The 22,797-nt window shown below is 42.2% G+C and overlaps 1 protein-coding gene across 1 annotated transcript in view; it reads right to left on the bottom strand.

Annotated features, from left to right (window-relative positions):
- The window catches only part of LOC111971228 (collagen alpha-1(XXIV) chain-like), a 180,747-nt gene extending 158,595 nt beyond the window's left edge, over positions 1 to 22,152 (bottom strand). The window contains exon 1 of the mRNA XM_070445997.1: positions 21,664 to 22,152. Coding sequence (XP_070302098.1) covers positions 21,664 to 21,719 — 56 coding nt within the window. The 5' untranslated portion in view covers positions 21,720 to 22,152. The remainder of the gene's footprint in view (positions 1 to 21,663) is intronic.
- Positions 22,153 to 22,797: the final 645 nt, after the last annotated feature.

A 22,797-nucleotide genomic window follows, 5' to 3' on the forward strand; every position in this document is an offset into this window, starting at 1 on the left:
CAAATGACTAGGTCACCGTAATAACTGTTCTAAAAGCACAAAAACATTTAATGGCCATTCCTATTCAAGTCAATGATGGCATAATACAACAAACAGAACAAAAACTTTGCAGTATTTCATTTTTTTATGTGTTATTTCTTACATTAGTAGGCCAGAAATGTTTTTGTGTTATTACATACAGCCGGGAACAACTATTGGATATCAGAGCGGAGGTAACTCACCAGCACTACCAGCACTACGAGCTGGAAAACAACTTTCCCGAATCGGATCCTTTGTTCGTACCCCCCAGGGCAATTGAACTGATTCCAGAGGCCAATCCAAAACACCACCGGCAGAGGAGAGGTACACGGAATGGTCTTCTAGTCCGACTTAGGAGGCCACCCACCGCTTCCAAGTATATTACTCGGTAATGTTCGGTCTCTGGATAATAAAGTTGATGAGCGCAGGGCGAGGATTTCTTTTCAGAGAGACATCAGTGATTGTAACATACTCTGTTTCATGGAAACATGCGTCTCTCGGGATATACTGTCTGAGTCCATCCAGACAGTTTGGTTCTCAGTTCATGATGTGTACGTTTCATGATTAACGCCTCATGGTGTGATAGTGATAACATACAGGAACTCAAGTCCTTTTGTTCACCCGACCTAGAATACCTTACAATCAACTGCCAACCGTATTATCTCCCAAGAGAATTCTCTTCGGTTATAGTCACAGCTGTGTATATCCCCCCCCCAAGCAGATACCTCGATGGCCCTCAAAGAACTTCACTGGACTCTATGTAAATTGGAAACCACATATCCTGAGGCTGCATTTATTGTAGCTGGGGATTTTAACAAAGCAAATTTGAGAAAAAGGCTGCCGAAGTTCTATCAACACATTGACTGTAGTACTCGTGCTGCTAAAACACTCAACACTCACTCTCCTTCTCTGTGGCCGACGTAAGACATTTAAGCGTGTTAACCCTCGCAAGGCTACCGGCCCAGACGGCATCCCTAGCTGCGTCCTCAGAGCATGCGCAGACCAGCTGGCTGGAGTATTTACGGACACAGTCAGTCTGCTGTTCCCACATGCTTCAAGATGGCCACCATTGTTCCTGTACCCAAGAAAGCAAAGGTAACTGAACTAAATTACTATCGCCACGTAGCACTCACTTCTGTCATCATGAAGTGCTTTGAGAGACGAGTCAAGGATCATATCACCTCCACCTTACCTGACACCCTAGACCCACTTCAATTTCCTTACCGCCCCAATAGAGCCACAGACGATGCAATCGCCATCGCACAGCACACTGCCCTATCCCACCTGGACAAGAGGAATACCTATGTAAGAATGCTGTTCATTGACTATAGCTCAGCATTCAATGCCGTAGTACTCTCCAAGCTCATCATTAGGCTTGAGGCCCTGGGTCTGAACCCTGCCCTGTGCAACTGGGTCCTGGACTTCCTGACGGGTCGCTCCCAGGTGGTGAGGGTAGGTAACAACATCTCCACCCCGCTGATCCTCAAAACTGGGGCCCCACAAGGATGCGTGCTCAGCCCCCTCCTGTAATCCCTGTTCCCCCATGACTGCGTGGCCACTCACGCCTCCAACTCAATCATCAGACGACACAACAGTTGCCTGATTAACAACAATGACGACACAGACTACAGGGAGGAGGTGAGGGCCCTGGGAGTTTGGTGCCAGGAAAATAACATCTCACCCAACGTCAACAAAACAAAGGAGCTGATTGTGGACTTCAGGAAACAGCAGAGGGAGCACCCCCCTATCCACATCAACGGGACAGCAGTGGAGAAGGTGGAAAGCTTGAAGTTCCTCAGCGTACACATCAATGACAAACTGAAATGGTCCACACACATAAACAGTGTGGTGAAGAAGGAGCAACAGTGCCTCTTCAACCTCAGGAGTCTGAAGAAATTTGGCTTGGCACCTAAAACCCTCACAAACTACTGCAGATACACAATAGAGGGCATCCTGTCGGGCTGTATCACTGCCTAGTACGGCAACTGCACCACCCGCAACCGTAGGGCTCTCCAGAGGGTGGTCTGCCCAACGCATCACCGGGAGCAAACTACCTGCCCCACAGGACACCTACAGCACCCGATGTTATAGGAAGGCCAAAAAGATCATCAAGGACAACAACCACCTGAGCCACTGCCTGTTCACCCCGCTATCATCCAGAAGGCGAAATCAGTACAGGTGCATCAAAGCTGGGACCGTGAGACTGAAGAACAGCTTCTATCTCAAGGCCATCAGACTGTTAAATGATGTTAAATAGCCATCACTAGCACCTTAGAGGCTGCTGCCCTATATACATAGACTTGGAATCACTGGCCACTTTAATAATGGAACACTAGTCACTTTAATTAATAATGTTTACATATTTTGCATTACTCATCTCATATGTATATACTGTATTCTATCCTATTCTACTGTATCTTACCCTATGCCGCTCAGACATTGCTCGCCCAAATATGTACATATTCTTAATTCCATTCCTTTACTTTTGATTTGTGTGTATTGATATGTGAAATTGTTAGATATTATTGTTAGATATTACTGTACTGTTAGAGCTAGAAACACAAGCATTTCACTACACCCGTAATAACGTCTGCTAAACACATGTACTGGCATTTGATTTGAACACCTTGCTTGTTTCAGCAAGGAGCTATAAAGTTTTATCACGTTGAGTCCATGTTATCGCAGAAATGGACTCAACCGCATGAATGCCCTGCAGTCCCAACTTCAGTCAGCTGTTCATTCCACACAAAAATTCAAATTAAATGAAAAAAAACACACAAAAAATATTTTATTAACCATCTTCATCCATAACCACCGTTCACACGGTTATACAGTAATTGTGCCACGCCTATTTGGATCCTTATGTAACAGTATAGCTTCCGTCCCTCTCCTCGCACCTACCTGGGCTCGAACCAGGGACCCTCTGCACACATCTACAACTGCCACGAAGCATCTTCACCCATCGCTCCACAAAAGCCAACAACTACTTCAAGATCTCAGAGCGAGTGACGTCACCGATTGAACCGCTATTAGAAAAACAACACAAAGCAAATCGTCAAAGCCTGCAGACAAATCACAAAAGCACAGACAAATGTAGACTGTCAGCTTGATAGTTTCACTGTCTAAAGTGTCTATTGTTAACACATAATAACAAATCAAGACTCGACCATGTAAACCAAGCCTGGCTACATAGACTCATTGCTCCGGGCCAAACGCCACACCACACCCACAAATGTTTGTTTATTCTCTGCAATGAGTCTGGATTTGACTCCCACCCCGACCGTTCTAGAATGCGAACACATTCGGATCGTCTGATTGGTACCAGAAACAGATAGGTTGACCCAGAGCCAGAACACACGTGCGTAAAGCAACGCTTAGAAAATTTGTCATTGCCTTTGATACTTTTATTGTTTACAGACGATCCAATCGCTGATTACATTGTGTTGTACAATGCCCCTTGTTGCCACAAACGATTTAGACAGAAGTATATAGTGATCGATAGAGCAGCGGAAAAATTCAGTGTGAGTCGTCAGGCAAATATGAGCCACCAAAACAACTGCAAATTTTTCAGTAAATGTTCTATTGGCCTTTGACCTGGAAGCATTTTATGGACCAAGACCTCCTCCAGTCTTGTGGAAATGACTGGCAGCTACAGTGAATTCAGAAAGTATTCCGACACTTTGACATTTTCCATATTTTGTTACATTACAGCCTTATTCTAAAATTAATTCAATTGCTCATCAATCTAAACACCATACCCCATAAAAACAAAACAAAAACGGTTTAGACATTTTTGCAAATGTATTAAAAATAAATTGCACTGTATAAGGTCTGTCTCTGTGCTCAGTAGCTCAGGGAAAGAGGAGATTGGATTTTATGCTGGGACTTGACCCAGTGCTATAGTCTATAAAGCCTTGTTGAGTACCAAAGTGGATGGCACTTTATGTAAAACTGAAAACATCCAACATAGTGAAACAGCCAACCATAAGACCAGTCAATCAGTGTATAGACTACACTCGAGATAAAGAGTAAATCCCTTCTTTCGTTTTCCTTTATTATCTAGCATTATGCTAAAAAGGAAGAAAATCCTATGAATAATACAGTTGAAGTCGGAAGTTTACATACACTTAGGTTGGAATCATTAAAACTTGTTTTTCAACAACTCCACAAATTTCTTGTTAACTTTTACTTGGTACTCATCCCGGATCCGGGAGCACCCCCCACAGTAAAAAAGCTGACTAGCATAGCCTAGCATAGCGTCACAAGTAAATACTAGCATCTAAATATCATTAAATCACAAGTCCAAGACACCAGATGAAAGATACAGATCTTGTGAATCCAGCCATCATTTCTGATTTTTAAAATGTTTTACAGGGAAGACACAATATGTAAATCTATTAGCTAACCACGTTAGCAAAAGACACCACTTTTTTTACTCCACCAGTTTTTACTCCATCAGTAGCTATCACTAATTCGACTAAATACCGATATATATAGCCACTAACCAAGAAACAACTTCATAAGATGACAGTCTGATAACATATTTATGGTATAGCATATGTTTTTTTTGAAAAATGTGCATATTTCAGGTATAAATCACAGTTCTACATTGCAGCTGCAATCTGAAATAGCGTTGGAAGCAGCCGGAATAATTACAGAGACCGACGTCAATTACCAAAATACTCATCCTAAAACATTTCTGAAAAATACACAGCATACAGCAATCGAAAGACACAGATCTTGTGAATCCAGACAATATTTCAGATTTTCTAAGTGTTTTACAGGGAAGACACAATATGTAATCATTAGCTAACCACGATAGCAAAAGACACAACTTTTTTTTCCCACCATTTTTTCCTGCATCAGTAGCTATCACTAATTCGACTAAATAAAGATATACAGTGGGGAGAACAAGTATTTGATACACTGCCGATTTTGCAGGTTTTCCTACTTACAAAGCATGTAGAGGTCTGTAATTTTTATCATAGGTACACTTCAACTGTGAGAGACGGAATCTAAAACAAAAATCCAGGAATCACATTGTATGATTTTTAAGGAAATTATTTGCATTTATTGCATGACATACAGTGGGGAGAACAAGTATTTGATACACTGCCGATTTTGCAGGTTTTCCTACTTAAAAGCATGTAGAGGTCTGTAATTTTTATCATAGGTACACTTCAACTATGAGAGACGGAATCTAAAACAAAAATCCAGAAAATCACATTGTATGACTTTTAAGTAATTAATTTGCATTTTATTGCATGACATAAGTATTTGATACATCAGAAAGGCAGAACTTAATATTTGGTACAGAAACCTTTGTTTGCAATTACAGAGATCATACGTTTCCTGTAGTTCTTGACTAGGTTTGCACACACTGCAGCAGGGATTTTGGCCCACTCCTCCTACAGATCTTCTCCAGATCCTTCAGGTTTCGGGGCTGTCGCTGGGCAATACGGACGTTCAGCTCCCTCCAAAGATTTTCTATTGGGTTCAGGTCTGGAGACTGGCTAGGCCACTCCAGGACCTTGAGATGCTTCTTACGGAGCCACTCCTTAGTTGCCATGGCTGTGTGCTTCGTGTCGTTGTCATGCTGGAAGACCCCAGCACGACCCATCTTCAATGCTCTTACTGAGGGAAGGAGGTTGTTGGCCAAGATCTCGCGATACATGGCCCATCCATCTCCCCTCAATACGGTGCAGTCGTCCTGTCCCCTTTGCAGAAAAGCATCCCCAAAGAATGATGTTTCCACCTCCATGCTTCATGGTTGGGATGGTGTTTCTTGGGGTTGTACTCATACTTCTTCTTCCTCCAAACACGGTGAGTGGAGTTAGACCAAAAAGCTCTATTTTTGTCTCATCAGACCACATGATCTTCTCCCATTCCTCCTCTGGATCATCCAGATGGTCATTGGCAAACTTCAGACAGGCCTGGACATGCACTGGCTTAAGCAGGGGGACCTTGCGTACGCTGCAGGATTTTAATCCATGACGGCGTAGTGTGTTACTAATGGTTTTCTTTGAGACTGTGGTCCCAGCTCTCTTCAGGTCATTGACCAGGTCCTGCCGTGTAGTTCTGGGCTGATCCCTCACCTTCCTCATGATCATTGATGCCCCACGAGGTGAAATCTTGCATGGAGCCCCAGACCGAGGGTGATTGACCATCATCTTGAACTTCTTCCATTTTCTAATAATTGCGCCAACAGTTGTTTCCTTCTCACCAAGCTGCTTGCCTATTGTCCTGTAGCCCATCCAGCCTTGTGCAGGTCTACAATTTATCCCTGATGTCCTTACACAGCTCTCTGGTCTTGGCCATTGTGGAGAGGTTGGAATCTGTTTGATTGAGTGTGTGGACAGGTGTCTTTTATACAGGTAACGAGTTCAAACAGGTGCAGTTAATACAGGTAATGAGTGGAGAACAGGAGGGCTTCTTAAGAAAAACTAACAGGTCTGTGAGGCCGGAATTCTTACTGGTTGGTAGGTGATCAAATACTTATGTCATGCAATAAAATGCAAATTAATTATTTAAAAATCATCAATGTGATTTTCTGGATTTTTGTTTTAGAATTCCGTCTCTCACAGTTGAAGTGTACCTAGATAAAATTACAGACCTCTACATGCTTTGTAAGTAGGAAAACCTGCAAAATCGGCAGTGTATCAAATACTTGTCTTCCCCACTGTAAGTATTTTGATCACCTACCAACCAGTAAGAATTCCGGCTCTCACAGACCTGTTAGTTTCTTTAAGAAGCCCTCCTGTTTCTCCACTCATTACCTGTATTAACTGCACCTGTTTGAACTCGTTACCTGTATAAAAAGCACCTGTCCACACACTCAATCAAACAGACTCCAACCTCTCCACAATGGCCAAGACCAGAGAGCTGTGTAAGGACATCAGGGATAAAATTGTAGACCTGCACAAGGCTGGGATGGGCTACAGGACAATAGGCAAGCACGCTTGGTGAGAAGGCAACAACTGTTGGCGCAATTATTAGAAAATGGAAGAATTGAAGTTGACGGTCAATCACCTCGGTCTGGGGCTCCATGCAAGATCTCACCTCGTGGGGCATCAATGATCATGAGGAAGGTGAGGGATCAGCCCAGAACTACACGGCAGGACCTGGTCAATGACCTGAAGAGAGCTGGGACCACAGTCTCAAAGAAAAACCATTAGTAACACACTACGCCGTCATGGATTAAAATCCTGCAGCGCACGCAAGGTCCCCCTGCTCAAGCCAGCGCATGTCCAGGCCCGTCTGAAGTTTGCCAATGACCATCTGGATGATCCAGAGGAGGAATGGGAGAAGGTCATGTGGTCTGATGAGACAAAAATAGAGCTTTTTGGTCTAAATCCACTCGCCGTGTTTGGAGGAAGAAGAAGGATGAGTACAAACTCTAGAACACCATCCCAACCGTGAAGCATGGAGTGGAAACATCATTCTTTGGGGATGCTTTTCTGGCAAAGGGGACAGGACGACTGCACCGTATTGAGGGGAGGATGGATGGGGCCATGTATCGCGAGATTCTTGGCCAACAATCCTTCCCTCAGTAAGAGCATTGAAGATGGGTCGTGGCTGGGTCTTCCAGCAAGACAACGACCCGAAACACACAGCCAGGGCAATTAAGGAGTGGCTCTGTAAGAAGCATCTCAAGGTCTTGGAGTGGCCTAGCCAGTCTCCAGACCTGAACCCAATAGAATATCTTTGAGGGAGCTGAAAGTCCGTATTGCCCAGCGACAGCCCCGAAACCTGAAGGATCTGGAGAAGGTCTGTATGGAGGAGTGGCCAAAATCCCTGCTGCAGTGTGTGCAAACCTGGTCAAGAACTACAGGAAACGTATGATCTCTGTAATTGCAAACAAAGGTTCTCTGTACCAAATATTAAGTTCTGCTTTTCTGATGTATCAAATACTTATGTCATGCAATAAAATGCAAATTAATTACTTAAAAATCATACAATGTGATTTTCTGGATTTTTGTTTTAGATTCCGTCTCTCACAGTTGAAGTGTACCTATGATAAAAATTACAGACCTCTACATGCTTTGTAAGTAAGGAAACCTGCAAAATCGGCAGTGTATAAAATACTTGTTCTCCCCACTGTATATAGCCACTAACCAAGAAACAACATCATAAGATGACAGTCTGATAACATATTTATGGTATAGGCATATGTTTTTTTGAAAAATGTGCATATTTCAGGTATAATCACAGTTCTACATTGCAGCTGCAATCTGAAATAGCGTTGGAAGCAGCCGGAATAATTACAGAGACCGACGTCAATTACCAAAATACTCATCCTAAAACATTTCTGAAAAAACACAGCATACAGCAATCGAAAGACACAGATCTTGTGAATCCAGACAATATTTCAGATTTTCTAAGTGTTTTAAACAGCGAAAACACAATATATCGTTATATTAGCATACCACATGAGCTAACATCACCCCAGCATTGAATCAATGCAAAAGGGGCGATAACGTTATCGCCACCAAAATATATTAATTTTTCACTAACCTTCTCAGAATTCTTCAGATGACAGTCCTGTAACATCATATTACACAATGCATATAGAGTTTGTTCGAAAATATGCATATTTAGCATCAACAAATCGTGGTTATGCAATGTAATCTGTCAAACATGGCATGCATTCTGGCCGGCGCCATCTTGGAAAGGCACCTATGTTTACGATTATTTATCGATTAGATTGACTAAAAAAATACAGGTTGGACAGCTAATGAAAGATGCATTGGTTATTAATGCAACCGCTGATTTAGATTTTTAAAATAACGTACAAGACATACATTGTGAGTTCCAGCCAGACTAGTGCCGCAAAAAATGGCCGACAACTGCGTTTACATTTTTCCACATAAATACGGAATAAAATCATAAATAACTCTTACTTTTGGACGAGCTTCCATCAGTATCTTGGGCAATGTGTCCTTTGTCCAAAAGAATCGTTGCTTTGTTGTAAAACGACCTCTTCAACTTCGGAACTAGCAGCTAACGATAGCTACACGGCACACACATGTCCAATCCTCAAACGCAATACTAAGGAAATTCCGAAAAATACAATATACTCGCATAAACTGATATAAATCGGTTTCAAATAACTTCGTTATGATGTTTCTAACACCTATATCGAATTAAATCACAGACGGATAGATCTTTGGTCAATAACGAGAGCTTTTGAGCATGCCATTAGATGTCCTCCCTTGCGTCCTGGCGAGCGTCCAAAAGAAGGGACATCTCACTCCATTGCGTTTTATAAACTCTGAGAAACACGTAGAGACGCCATTCCACTTTCTCATTGGTTACTGACATCCAGGGGAAGGCGGGTGCAGTTCATTTCGATCCATAGGGCAGACACAGAGCTTAAAACTGATCCGAGATCAGAGACTATTTTTCAGAGCTTCGCATGTCCTGTCAGGATTTTCGCTGTAGAAAGAGTTCTGGTTCACCCACAGACATAATTCAAACGGTTTTAGAAACTAGAGATTGTTTTCTATCCAATAGTAATAATAATATGCATATTGTACGAGCAAGAATTGAGTATGAGGCAGTTTATTTGGAGACGATATTTTCCAAAGTGGAAACAGCACCCCCTGTATTGAGAAAAGGTTTTAACAAACTATAGTTTTGGCAAGTCGGTTAGTATATCTACTTTGTGCATGACAGTCATTTTTCCAACATTGTTTACAGACAGATTATTTCACTATAATTCACTGTATCACAATTCCAGAGGGTCAGAATACACTAAGTTGACTGTGCCTTTACAGATTGAAAAATGGGTTCGCGCCCAGGCTCTGTCGCAGCCGGCCGCGACCGGGGGTCCGTGGGGCGACGCACAATTGGGCTAGCGTCGTCCGGGTTAGGGAGGGTTTGGCCGGTAGGGATATCCTTGTCTCATCGCACTCCAGCGACTCCTGTGGCGGGCCGGCGAAGTGCGCGCTAACCAAGCGGGCCAGGTGCACGGTGTTTCCTCCGACACATGGGTGCGGCTGGCTTCCGGGTTGGAGGCGCGCTGTGTTAAGAAGCAGTGGGGCTTGGTTGGGTTGTGCTTCGGAGGACGCGTGGCTTTCGACCTTCGTCTCTCCCGAGCCCGTACGGGAGTTGTAGCGATGAGACAAGATAGTAATTACTAGCGATTGGATACCACGAAAATTGGGGAGAAAAGGGGATCTTTTTTTTTTTTTTAAACAGCTTGGAAAATTCCAGAAAATGATGTCATGGCTTTAGAAGCTTCTGAGAGCTAATTGACATCATTTGAGTCAATTTGAGGTGTAGCTGTGGATGTATTTCAAGGCCTACCTTCCAACTCAGTGCCTCTTTGCTTGACATCATGGGAAAAATCTAAAGAAATCAGCCAAGACCTAAGAAAAAAATTGGTAGACCTCCACAAATCTGGTTCATCCTTGGGTGGAATTTCCAAACACCTGAAGGTACCACGTTAATCTGTACAAACAATAGCACGCAAGAATAAACACCATGGAACCACGCAGCCATCATCGCTCAGGAAGGAGACGCGTTCTGTCTCCTAGAGATTAACGTACTTTGGTGCGAAAAGTGCAAATCAATCCCAGAACAACAGCAAAGGACCTTGTGAAGATGCTGGAGGAAACAGGTACAAAAGTATCTATATCCACAGTAAAACGAGTCCTATATCGACATAACCTGAAAGGCCACTCAGCAAGGAAGAAGCCACTGCTCCAAAACCGCCATAAAAAGCCATACTACGTTTTGCAACTGCACATGGGACAAAGATCGTACTTTTTGAGAAATGTCCTCTGGTCTGATGAAACAAATATAGAACTGTTTGGCCATAATGACCATCGTATGTTTGGAGGAAAAAGGGGGAGGCTTGCAAGCCGAAGAACACCATCCCAACCGTGAAGCACGGGTGTGACAGCATCATGTTGTGGGGGTGTTTTGCTGAAGGAGGGACTGGTGCCCTTCACAAAATAGATGGCATCATGAGGAAAGAACATTATGTGGATATATTGAAGCAACATTTCAAGACATCAGTCAGGAAGTGAAAGCTTGGTCGCAAATGGGTCTTCCAAATGGACAATGACCCCAAGCATACTTCCAAAGTTGTGGCAAAATGGCTTAAGGACAACAAAGTCAAGGTATTGGAGTGGCCATCACAAAGCCTGACGAATCCCATTGAAAATGTGTGGGCAGAACTGAAAAAGCGTGTGCGAGCAAGGAGGCCTACAAACCTGACTCAGTTACACCAGCTCTGTCAGGAGGAATGGAACAAAATTCACCCAACTTATTGTGAGAAGCTTGTGGAAGGCTACCCGAAACATTTGACCCAAGTTAAACAATTTAAACTCAATTCTACCAAATACTAATTGGGTGTAGGAAAACTTCTGACCCACTGGGAATGTGATGAAAGAAATAAAAGCTGAAATAAAATCATTCTCTCTATTATTATTCTGACATTTCACATTTTAAAATAAAGTGTTGATCCTAACTGACCTAAGACTGAGAATTCTTACTAGGATTAAATGTCAGGAATAATGACTTCGTGATAAAAACCTAAAAGCTGGCATTCCATAGACAAGATATGGTGAGTGTGATCCGAGATAGAGATAGCCTGGATGAGTTTTAAACAATGCCTCATTGTCTCATCTTCCTGGCATCTGGGAAACTAAGGGGGTAAAACACCATCCTGTGTAGATAACCAAGGTGGCTTATGGGAAGGTTAGAAATGACTGACTAAGCATTTTTTAGGGCCTATATAATATCTGTTTTTTATTATTTTGAGTTAGGCTCTCAGCCTAACAGTCAGTCAAGACTGTTGGACTGCGCCTCCCGGGTGGCGCAGTGGTCTACGGCACTGCATCGCAGTGCTAGCTGTGCCACCAGAGATTCTGGGTGCAACTCAATATTAGGAATGTGTTAGGATAGACATTAGCCATCCATACAGTAGACTCATTTGAGGAAGGCTGATTACCAAAGAGGTGATGTGGTTGATGTAGAATGTTCAACACTGTGTGTGTTGTTCTGCATGAAGTGACGCGAGGTGTAACTTCATTATTCTCACAAACTCTCAGACTTCACTTCAACCATCACAGACACTGTGTAGTGGTCATCTACTATGGCAGGGTATTCACCTCAGGTAAGACATGAATGCTGTAGCAAGGGCAATACCAAAACTGGTTATAGTGAACATGTAAAGTGTTGGTCCCATGTTTTGTGAGCTGAATTAAAAGAGCTCAGAAATGTTCCATAAGCACAGAAACCTTATTTCTCTCCAATTGTGTGCACAAATTTGTTTACATCCCTGTTAGTGAGCATTTCTCCTTTGCCAAGATAATCCACCTGACAGGTGCGGCATATCAAGAAGCTGATTAAACAGAATGACCATTGCACAGGTGTACCTTGTGCTGGGGAACAATAAAAGGTTACTCTAAAATGTGCAGTTTTGTCACACAACACAATGCCACAGATGTCTCAAGTTTTGAGGAAGTGTGCAATCTGTATGCTGACGGCAGGAATGTCACCCAGAGCTGTTGCCAGATAATATAATGTTAATTTCTCTACCATAAGCCATCTCCAATGTTGTTTTAGAGGATTTGGCAATATGTCCAATCGGCCTCACAACCGCAGACCATGTGTAACCACGCCAGCCCCGGACCTTCACATCTGTCTTCTTCACCTGCAGGATCATGCGAGACCAGCCACCCGGACAGATGATGAAACTGAGGAGTATTTCTGTCTGTAATAAAGCCCATTTGTGGGGAAGAACTCATTCTGATTGGCTGGGCCTGGCTCCACAGTGGGTGGGCCTATGCCCTCCCAGGTACACCCATGGCTGCGCCCCTGCCCAGTCATATTTAATCCCTAGATTAGGGCCTAATTCAATTATTTTAATTGACCGGTTTCCTTATATGACCTGTAACTCAGTAAAATAGTTGAAATTGTTGCATGCTGCATTTATTTTTGTTGCATTTTGCAATGTATACTGTTTACAACTTGAAGGTGTAATTTCTTTTAAAATGACAGTATGCAAAATTATTCTGATTTCAATTACTGTAAAAAAATAAATATATATATGTATTATTTCGTACTGTGACCTCAGCCTTATCTAGGATTTTGATTTAAAACCTCTTGGTCGCTAGCAACCTGAAATGTCCTGCCACATATCCTGCTACAACACCAGGTCTGTGAGCATATGGAGATATGTGTAATGAGCACGATTGGAGACAGAGAGCTGGTTTCAAGGGCAGAGCGCAGCAGGTGTTTATTTGTAAAGGATCGCAGGAGGAGGCAGGTAGCTGGCCGGGGGCAGGCAGAAGGTCATACACCAACAAGGCAACAGTACAGGCAGGGAAAAGGCTAGTAACGTCGTCCGGGAGATCAGGCAATAGGTTGATAACAGGAAATCCGATAGGCTAAAGTACAGGCAGGGAATAGGCTAAAGGCGTCGTTAGTGAGGCAGGCAAAAACTATCATACACGGGAGGATTCAATTACGGGAAACCCAGCGCTCCAAATAGAAGTGCGTCACAAAACAAACAATACCTCACATTGATGGGGTGCAAAAAACTGAACTAAATAGTGTGTGATAATGACATACAGGTGTGTGAACAGGTGATCAGAATTCAGGTGATTGGGATCTGGAGAGTGAGCTGCGTTCAGGGGATCTACGTGTTTGAGAGTGTGAGCTGGAGAGTGGGCTGGAAAGTGAGCTGCGTTCGGGGGATCTACGTGTTTGACAGTGTGAGTTGGAAGCAGACGTTACAATATGGATTCAAACTTATTGACAGGAATACATTCCTGCATTTTGCTAAAAATGCCCAGAATCAAGTAAATAGTTGTCCAATTATCACCACCAACATTACATCAATGTAAAACTAGCAGTGCTCAAGGACACTTGACACAAATGCTTCAGGGATTTGGATTTGCAGCCTCTTGGTTGAGTGCATCAGTGTTCCTGCAGCGCCACCAGGTTTGCTTGGAACATGTATTAACACACTCTAAAAAAAATAAGTGTATGGCTAGGGTACAGTGTTTTCCCCTGGGGTACAATATAAGGAACGGTCATCATTGGGGGCAATGTACTGGTGGGCCTCATTAGCATATTTGGGGACGTGGTCAAATATATGTGTATTTGTGTTAGTGGAAGTGTTGTCGCAGTTTAAGTGTTTGATGGTTATGCAGATGCAAGTTGAGCACCTCCTTTGATGTCGTCTGTTGTGTAAACATTGTTAGAGCATGTGTCACTAATGAGCTGCACTGTAAGAAGTGAATCCTCTGGTAATTTAAGGGCAACTTGTTGCTGTGAATTTGTATTTACTTAACTGTAAGTTATTGTAAAATTCACACAACTTACAGGCAACTGGCTGCCACTAGCAATACACGCTAGTAACGTACTATGGCTTCGCTGACTCTTCTGTTGACAAACATTACTTGTTAATTGGCAGCATACTGTAGCCACGGCAGCCTATCAGAATATTGGAGGCGTGGCTTTCAGCAAGCTCTTTTTGGTCTCCAATGAGAGGGAATGTCATCCCAGCAAATATGCTCTGTTGTATTCTTAACTAATTCTGCGTTTACATGGTATGAGGTAGATGGTAGACGGTAAACCGGATGTCATTGTTTTCAATGAGAGCAAAACGGTGAATGTCGTCTCTCCACAGTAGACGGAACTTGTATTTAAACTATCTGCCGTAGTGTTGTTTTCTACTGGATGTTGAGTGGCACCGTTTGTTTACTGAAATCACCATAGCAATGCATACCATAGTGCTGGGTTGTTGTTGGCGTCACCATCTTTCTTGCCCCGCTATGCCGACTGGTATGATGGTTTTTGAGTCCCTCGTCTAAACTCAGCATACACTTGTACACTGTCAGTTCTCCAGCCTTGTTAAAGGCTGACATAAGCACATGTGATACCAAAGAGACATAATATTTCATTTATAGCTAGTTGCGACAGTATATCCTTGTAATACTCACTTCCCTTCCACAACATCAGGTCAGTGAGTGTGACAGATGAGCTACAGTAAGTTGTTGTGACATTTACAATAACTGAGTTGCAGCTAGCTGACTGCAAGATATTGAATATTAAGCTACTGAAAAATGCACAGTAACATCTTAAGAGTGCAGCTCTTGATTGTCTCAAGTTCTTACACTGATTGCCAAACCATTTGTCAAAAGAGGTGCTCAACCTTCACTAACCACGTAAACTCATACAACATTTCCACTGACGGCTGGCACAAATACAACATATTTTACACCATGTCCCCAAATATCCTAATGAGCCCAACCCAGCACATTGCCACCACCTACATTTCAAAGTGCAGTAATGATTGTACCTGACTGTACATCGAAAATATTGTGTAGAGAAATGTACCATTATGTAAGGGATAATCAACGAGGGGCTATGAGTTCTATGGAAAATAGTGAACGACGTGGAAGGTGTGTTTCACGACGCACTAGCGGAGTGGAAATGACCTTCTACGGAGTTGCATTGAATGTGTTCATTTGCCGGTAGAATGTGTTTAGCTGCTACGGAAGTAGCTAGCAAGTTTACTAGATAACTACAGTATTTGCTGTGGTAACCAAACAGAATTGCTAGGTTATCAAACCATCCGTACCAGCTTGCCATTATGAAAATCAAATTCAACAATGCCAATAATGTTTCCAACTTGACTTTTGCTTTCAAAAGCAGCACAAACATAGAACGTGTAAGGATGAACTATAGCCATTGAATTCTACCGTATAAATATACCAAGCGTTATAAGGAAATAATTAATGCTTTAGAATGCCTTACAAGTCAATCAGAAAGTCTTCAACAATGCCATGGCATAAAATAGATTGTCTGCACATGTACCCTAAAAGGCACTGACCAGTACCATGTGAATTCCTGTGTACCTCTGAAGGTACCTTATGTGTACCTTTGAACTTTTTGTAAACCAAGGCACAACATTGTACTGTAACCATACTCTTATTTTTGAGTGTGTGGATATGTTCTTGGGAGAAAAATTGTATGTTGGCACTGCTCAGATATTAATTAATGCACTCCAGACCAAAAGATCAGAGACAGGATTGTGTCGGGGCACAGATCTGGGGAAGGGTACAGAAAAAATGCTGCAGCATTGAAGGTCCCCAAGAACATAGTGGCCTCCATCATTATTAAATGGAAGAAGTTTGGAACCACCAAGACTCTTCCTAGAGCTGGCCGCCCGGCCAAACTGAGCAATCGGGGGAGAAGGGCCTTGGTCAGAGAGGTGACCAAGAACCCAATGGTCACACTGACAGAGCTCCAGAGTTCCTCTGTGGAGATGGGAGAACCTTCCAGAACGATAACCATCTTTGCAGCACTCACCAATCAGGCCTTTATGGTAGAGTGGCCAGACAGAAGCCACTCCTCAATAAAAGGCACACGACAGCCCGCTTGGAGTTTGCCAATAAGCACCTAAAGGACTAAGACCATGAGAAACAAGATTCTCTGGTCTGATGAAACCAAGACTGAACTCTTTGACCTGAATGCCAAGCATCACGTCTGGAGGAAACCAGGCACCGCTCATTACCTGGCCAATACCATCCCTACGGTGAAACATGGTGGTGGCAGCATCATGCTGTGGGGATGTTTTCAGCGGCAGGGAGAATAGTCAGGATTGAGAGAAAGATGAACAGAGCAAAGTACAGAGAGATCCTTGATGAAAACCTGCTCCAGAGCACTCAGGACCGCAGACTGGGGCAAAGGTTCACCTTCCAACAGGACAACGACCCTAAGCACACAGCCAAGACAATGCAGGAGTGGCTTCGGGAAAAGTCTCTGAATGTCCTTGAGTAGGCCAGCCAGAGCCTGGACTTGAACCTGATTCAACATCTCTGGAAAGACCTGAAAATATCTGTGCAGCGATGTGCCCCATCCAACCTGACAGAGCTTGAGAAGATCTGCAGAGAAGAATGTGAAAAACTCCCCAAATACAAGTGTGCCAAGCTTGTAGTGCCATACTCAAGAAGACTTGAGGCTGTAATCGCTGCCAAAGGTGCTTCAACAAAGTACTGAGTAAAGGGACTGAATACTTATGTAAATGTGATATTTCTGTTTTTTTGCAAAGATTTCTAAAAACCTGTTTTTGCTTTGTCATTATGGGGTATTGTGTGTAGATTGATGAGGGGGAAAAACGATTTAATCATTTTTAAAATAAGGCTGTAACGTAACAAATTGTGGAAAAAGTCAAGGGGTCTGAATACTTTCCGAATGCACTGTATGTAGAATTTGCATACACTTTCATTACCTATAATACATCTCTGCACTTAGCAAAAGAGTGCCACCTGCACTGCTATTTTAATTATCAATTAATCTGACTTCTCTCATTATTGATTTAATTTACTTATTTCAGCAATTTTAGTTTTTTCTGTATAGTTGGTGGGCCATATTATTCTGTTTCCATGTTACTCCTGAATGGCTATGATAAATATAATCGTTTTTCTTGAGTTTATTTTTCACAAAGATGAGTTTCACTTTGAAGTCCAAAGTGTAAGAATACAGCTGAAATAATTTATTAACAAAGGCATGGTGGTGTAGCAGAAAGATCAGAATGCTGTGAACCAAGAGGTTGTGAGTTCAAATTCCAGGTGAGGACACTGTCACGTTCTGACCATAGTTCTTTTGTATTTTCTTTGTTTTAGTGTGGTCAGGGCGAGAGTTGGGTGGGTAATCTATGTTTTCTATTTCTGTGTTTGGTTTTCTGTGTTTGGCCTGATATGGTTCTCAATCAGAGGCAGCTGTCAATCGTTGTCCCTGATTGGGAACCATATTTAGGTAGCCTGTTTTCTGTTGGGTTTTGTGGGTGGTTGTCTTCAGTCTTTGTGTGTCTGCACCAGATAGAACTGTTTCGGTTTTCACTTTTGTTGTTTTGTATTTTGAAGTGTTCTGTTTTTTTGATTTGTATTAAATTAAGATGAACACTAACTGCGCTGCGCTTTGGTCCTCTCCTTCCACCGACGAAAGCCGTTACACACACTGAATAAAACATACTAAACATACACATTGTTGAAAACACTATTTTTGTTTTCACATGTGTAGTGATCCAGAGCCACATACTTTCAAGTGAGCATCTGCCTCTGATTCCAAAGATGACATGTTCAAATCCACTGACAGAAAGTTGTTTTCTAGATTTTTGTTTTAAGCTTATCCCAAACCTTAACCCTTACCTTAACCATTCGGAGTTATTGCCTTAACTTAACCTTAAACGCGTTTACAACAACTTCGAAATTGGACTAAAGAGAAACATGGACGAATGTCTAATTCTGACGTGACACTGTGAGAGCTAGTTGGGAATGTCATGTGAAGTGTTTCAAAAACACATTTTCACATGCAATTTTCCACATGGGAAAGTTTTTTCCATAAGGGACCTAACTGTAAGTGTATATTTTGTATTTGGTCAATTCCACAGTAWTAGAGTGAGCAATAGAGTGATGGTGAGACTCTGATTTTATCTTAAAATGCATGTCAAACAAAAACCAATGATTGCAAAGTTAAACAAACCACACAACTCTATGCACAAGGTCTACTTTTAACAATTTTCACTGAAATCTTTACAAAAACACATTTACTATAAGAACAGTGCAGATGCAAAGTTTGGTAACAGAATGACGGCACACACAGCACAAACTGTCGTTCTATTACCAAACGTTGCATCTACACTGTTCTTCAAGTTAATGTGTTTGAGACATTTTTGGGGATGATCATTAAGTTGCGTGTTCAAGGTTTCCAATACTTCCAATCCCGATCAAGGATAAATTGTTTCTAGATAGAGAATCTCACTCTTAACCAAATCACCTCAGCTAATCAAAAAGGGTGTGGGGTCATAAGAAAGGCTAGTGACATCCCAAAAGCACAAAAAAAACTAGCGATGCACAATATATCGGCGAGCATATCGGAATCGGACGGTATTAGCTAAAAGTGGCAACATCGGCCCGATGTCTAGTTTAACGCCGATGTCAAAGCTGACGTTCATACATATATAACATAAGTAGATGATGTAATGACGCCACGAAAAATACAGCGCTATACAGAACAAAAGCAAAAAAATACTAAGCGCACACTTCCAACAACTAAAGAAGTCAAAGTTGAGCAGTCATTTGAAAGAGTAAGAAAATTTCAGCGAGACAACTCAAAGGAGAAATCCAATAACGCCAAGATAATGGAATGTATCATGCTACTTGCTATGGGCATCACGACTGACATTTGGACCAGCGATGTCATCCCCATGAGCATGCTGAGTCTGACAGCACAGTGGGTTGACGAGGATTTCGTACTGAGGAAAGCCGTATTGCATGCTCAAGAATGTGCTGGTTCTCATACCGCTGCTGCCATGTCGATGGCATTTGAGAACAAGTTTGAAACTTGGAAACATGAATACACTTCTAGCGCCATTCAAACAACTGACTTGAGAAATAAGCTAATCAACTGCGTCTGCAGCAGACGTGGTACCCTCTGTCATGGCATTGAAACGCCTGCTCAACAAAACTGCTGACACAGACCGTGGGGTAACTTACAAACGTACTTGAGGCTCTGAACAAGCGATTCGGTGGTATCTCTCTGAGCCTCTTTATGTTGTCCCCACCATGCTCGATGCTAGGTACAAGGACCGCTGCTTCGATGCAGACAAGAAACAGGGTTTAGGTGAAATGTTACATACGCAGCTGGACAAGATGGAAATGGACACAGTGACTGCGCAACGAGGAAGAGAGGCCATAGACAGACAGAGCTGAAACTTCATTGCTGGATGTAAGATGAAATCCTGGTTGAGAATGAAATGACTGAAAAAATGAACAACGAAACAGCAAGTAAGTTAAAGAAATAGGTTTTGATTATGGGGACATAAGTAAATTCCAACAAAATAATGTGGTGTAGTGTGTGTGTGGGTGTGTGTGTGTGTGTGTGTTGTGTGTGTGACCTTTATTTAAATAGGCAAGTCAGTAAAGATGACTGCCTACCCCGGCCAAACCTGGACGACGCTGGGCCAATTGTGCGCCGCACCATGGGACAACTAATCACGGCCGGATGTGATACCGCCTGGATTCGAACCAGGGGCTGTAGTGATGCCTCTTGCACTGAGATGCAGTTCCTTAGACGCTGTGTGTGTGTGTGTGTGTGTGTGGTGTGTGTGTGTGTGTGCTGTGTGTGTGTGTGTGTTGTGGTGTGGTGGTGTGTGGTGTGGAGACATGTTTAACTATTAATCTGGGGACCAGAAGTCACCACAAGAATAGTAAACAAACAAAAATGTGACTTACTGGGGACATTTTGTTAGTCCCCACAAGGTCAAATGCTGTTTCTAGTGGGTTTAGGGTTAAGGTTAGAATTACGTTACGGGTTAGGAGCTAGGTTTAGGGTTAATGTTTCTGGGTTAAGGTTAGGGTAAGAGTACGAGTTAGGTTTAGTGTTAAGGTTTCTGGGTTAAGGTTAGGGAAAGAGTACGGGTTAGGTTTAGGGGTTAGAAAAAATAGTATTTTGAATGGGACTGAATTGTGTGTCCTCACAAGGTTAGCTGTACAAGACTGTGTGTGTGTGTGTGTGTGTGTGTGTGTTATCGTTTTTTGGGGGGCAAGGAAAATAAAACTAAATAGAAACTAGCAAATCAGGTCTGAAAACTAACAACTAAACTGAATTCAAAATAAAAATCGAAGAACAAATATAAATAAAAACTAGTATAAAAAAAACTAATAACCTTGCTATAATTACACTACTTGTCTCAGGGAGAATAAGCACAATACATAATTTTGCAAAGGCAAATGAACAATGCACATACAAAACACATTTACAAACAGTGAGTGTGTCTGGCTTTACTCTTTTAGATCATATAGCGTTCCATTTTAATAAAAAAAGACTCCTTGGCAACAGACGTCTTGCCAACGTTACTTCCTCTGTCCTGCATGCTCTGTGGTCTTCCAAGAGCATGTGCATTTCTACACCACTCCAGTCCCAGCCAAATGTTACAGCACTGCAAAAACTGCATGCCTATATGTAAATATGAACATAATAAAGCATTATGTCCTTATGTTTGTTTAGCCAATACCAAGGAGGTCAAACTTTTTGTTAAGACCGGTTGTTGGAAAAAGCCTCGGATAATCGCACCATCATTGTTGCGCAAGGCAACTTGGTCTCCAAATTTTACAAAACTGTTAAGCTACTTGCAGCCAGAACCGGGTTTACAGGATTACCTGTTAGATCAATTGTGCGTGCAACATGACTGTTGGAGAGGTCAAAGCCACGACTGTTGGCTGAATGCTAGCGCGTAACAAGATAAACGCTGAATTTATCACCCAATTAATTCATGTAGCCTACGATTCGATTTAACAACCAATTGAGCCGAAACGATTGTTTCACTTTTGTGTCGACCAAGTTACAATCTCTGCTTCACAGAAGCCTACTTGCTATTATAGGCTGGTGCTGGTCAGCGCACTCTCTATAGTTTATGGAAAAATGCCAACAAGCTAAATAAACTCAGCTGATTCCTCTCACAGACCTGTCAGAACAGGCAAGTGTAACCTCTGTTTAAATTGCACTTTTCATACTGCATATCCATTTCTATTGCATTACTTATATTTCTATTTGCATTTTACAATCGAATAGTCTTACATTAGGCTATGCATTTTTCCGTGAGGCTCATTTCTTACTCACGTTATTGCTGTGGGAGAAACGTGTCCACTCCTTGTCCGTTGGGCTCCTAAATGCATTTGTATGCATTTGTCCAGGAAGCAGAGTTCTAAGTGAAAACAGAATTTCACGCAAGAGGATACCGGTTCATGAGATAGTCCTTGGTTACATACAGCCAAAGGAAGCGTAAATAAACAAAGACTGCCACCTTAGAATTTCTTCATTGTATGTAGTCCAAGGAGCAAGCACGGCTTTCCCACTCACTCAAAATTTCTCCCAACTCCTTTGCTTTGGGGTTCGCGGAGAGTGATTATTCTTTTCTCTCCACCTACCAAAGAGGTGCGCACGCAGGTAGTGACTGTAAATATTAATCAATGTATGAAGAGCAGAGCAGTGCGCCAAATAATTACAATATTTAAATGTGGTATTTACAGTGCGCATAAGAGGTATCCGAGTCCAGCCCCGAGTCTGATGTTTTCTATTGAGTGGTCTCCAACTGACAGAGAGAGTAGAGAGCTTCTTATTAACCTCCAGGCTGTAGTTTCTGCATTTGCCTTGACTTGCACTGATACATCCCAAGTAGCAGCTAGTGTTAGATTTCACCAATACTGACTTGTGACATCACAGATCTGATTAATGCCCCATCCATTTATGTAATTGATGATCAATGTTAGAGCCTACATGTAACAAAAATGCAATTTAAACGGTATGCTCTCACAAAAGCGATAAGCCAACCTTTAATAATAGTATATATTGAAGTGAAGTAGAAGTTGTGATATTACATTGTGATTAGGCTATATTACATTATTATACTTTTTAATACCACACTTTTTCTAAGCTAATAATTGGGTGGCCAGAACATAGGCTAGCTAATATAATAGCTGCCCAATTCATAGATCTACACTATTTTGAGCACTATTTTTAACACATCTGGTTGTACATAATCAAATCCATGACAATAACATAATGTCTCTCGTAAATGAGTTGTGTAGTCTATGTCTATTTCTCTGTGCGTTGATTAGGGAAAAACAGATAGCGTACCCTACTTTTTATTAGCTCAAAACAATCAGCTTCCTTGCAATGAAAAATGTCGCTCTCAAAAAGTCCCAAAAGAAATGTGTATAATGAAAACATACGTTTCAGGGAAGAACAGACAGA

This window comes from Salvelinus sp. IW2-2015, linkage group LG13 (genome assembly GCF_002910315.2).
Source record: "Salvelinus sp. IW2-2015 linkage group LG13, ASM291031v2, whole genome shotgun sequence".
NCBI classification, from domain to species: domain Eukaryota; kingdom Metazoa; phylum Chordata; class Actinopteri; order Salmoniformes; family Salmonidae; genus Salvelinus; species Salvelinus sp. IW2-2015.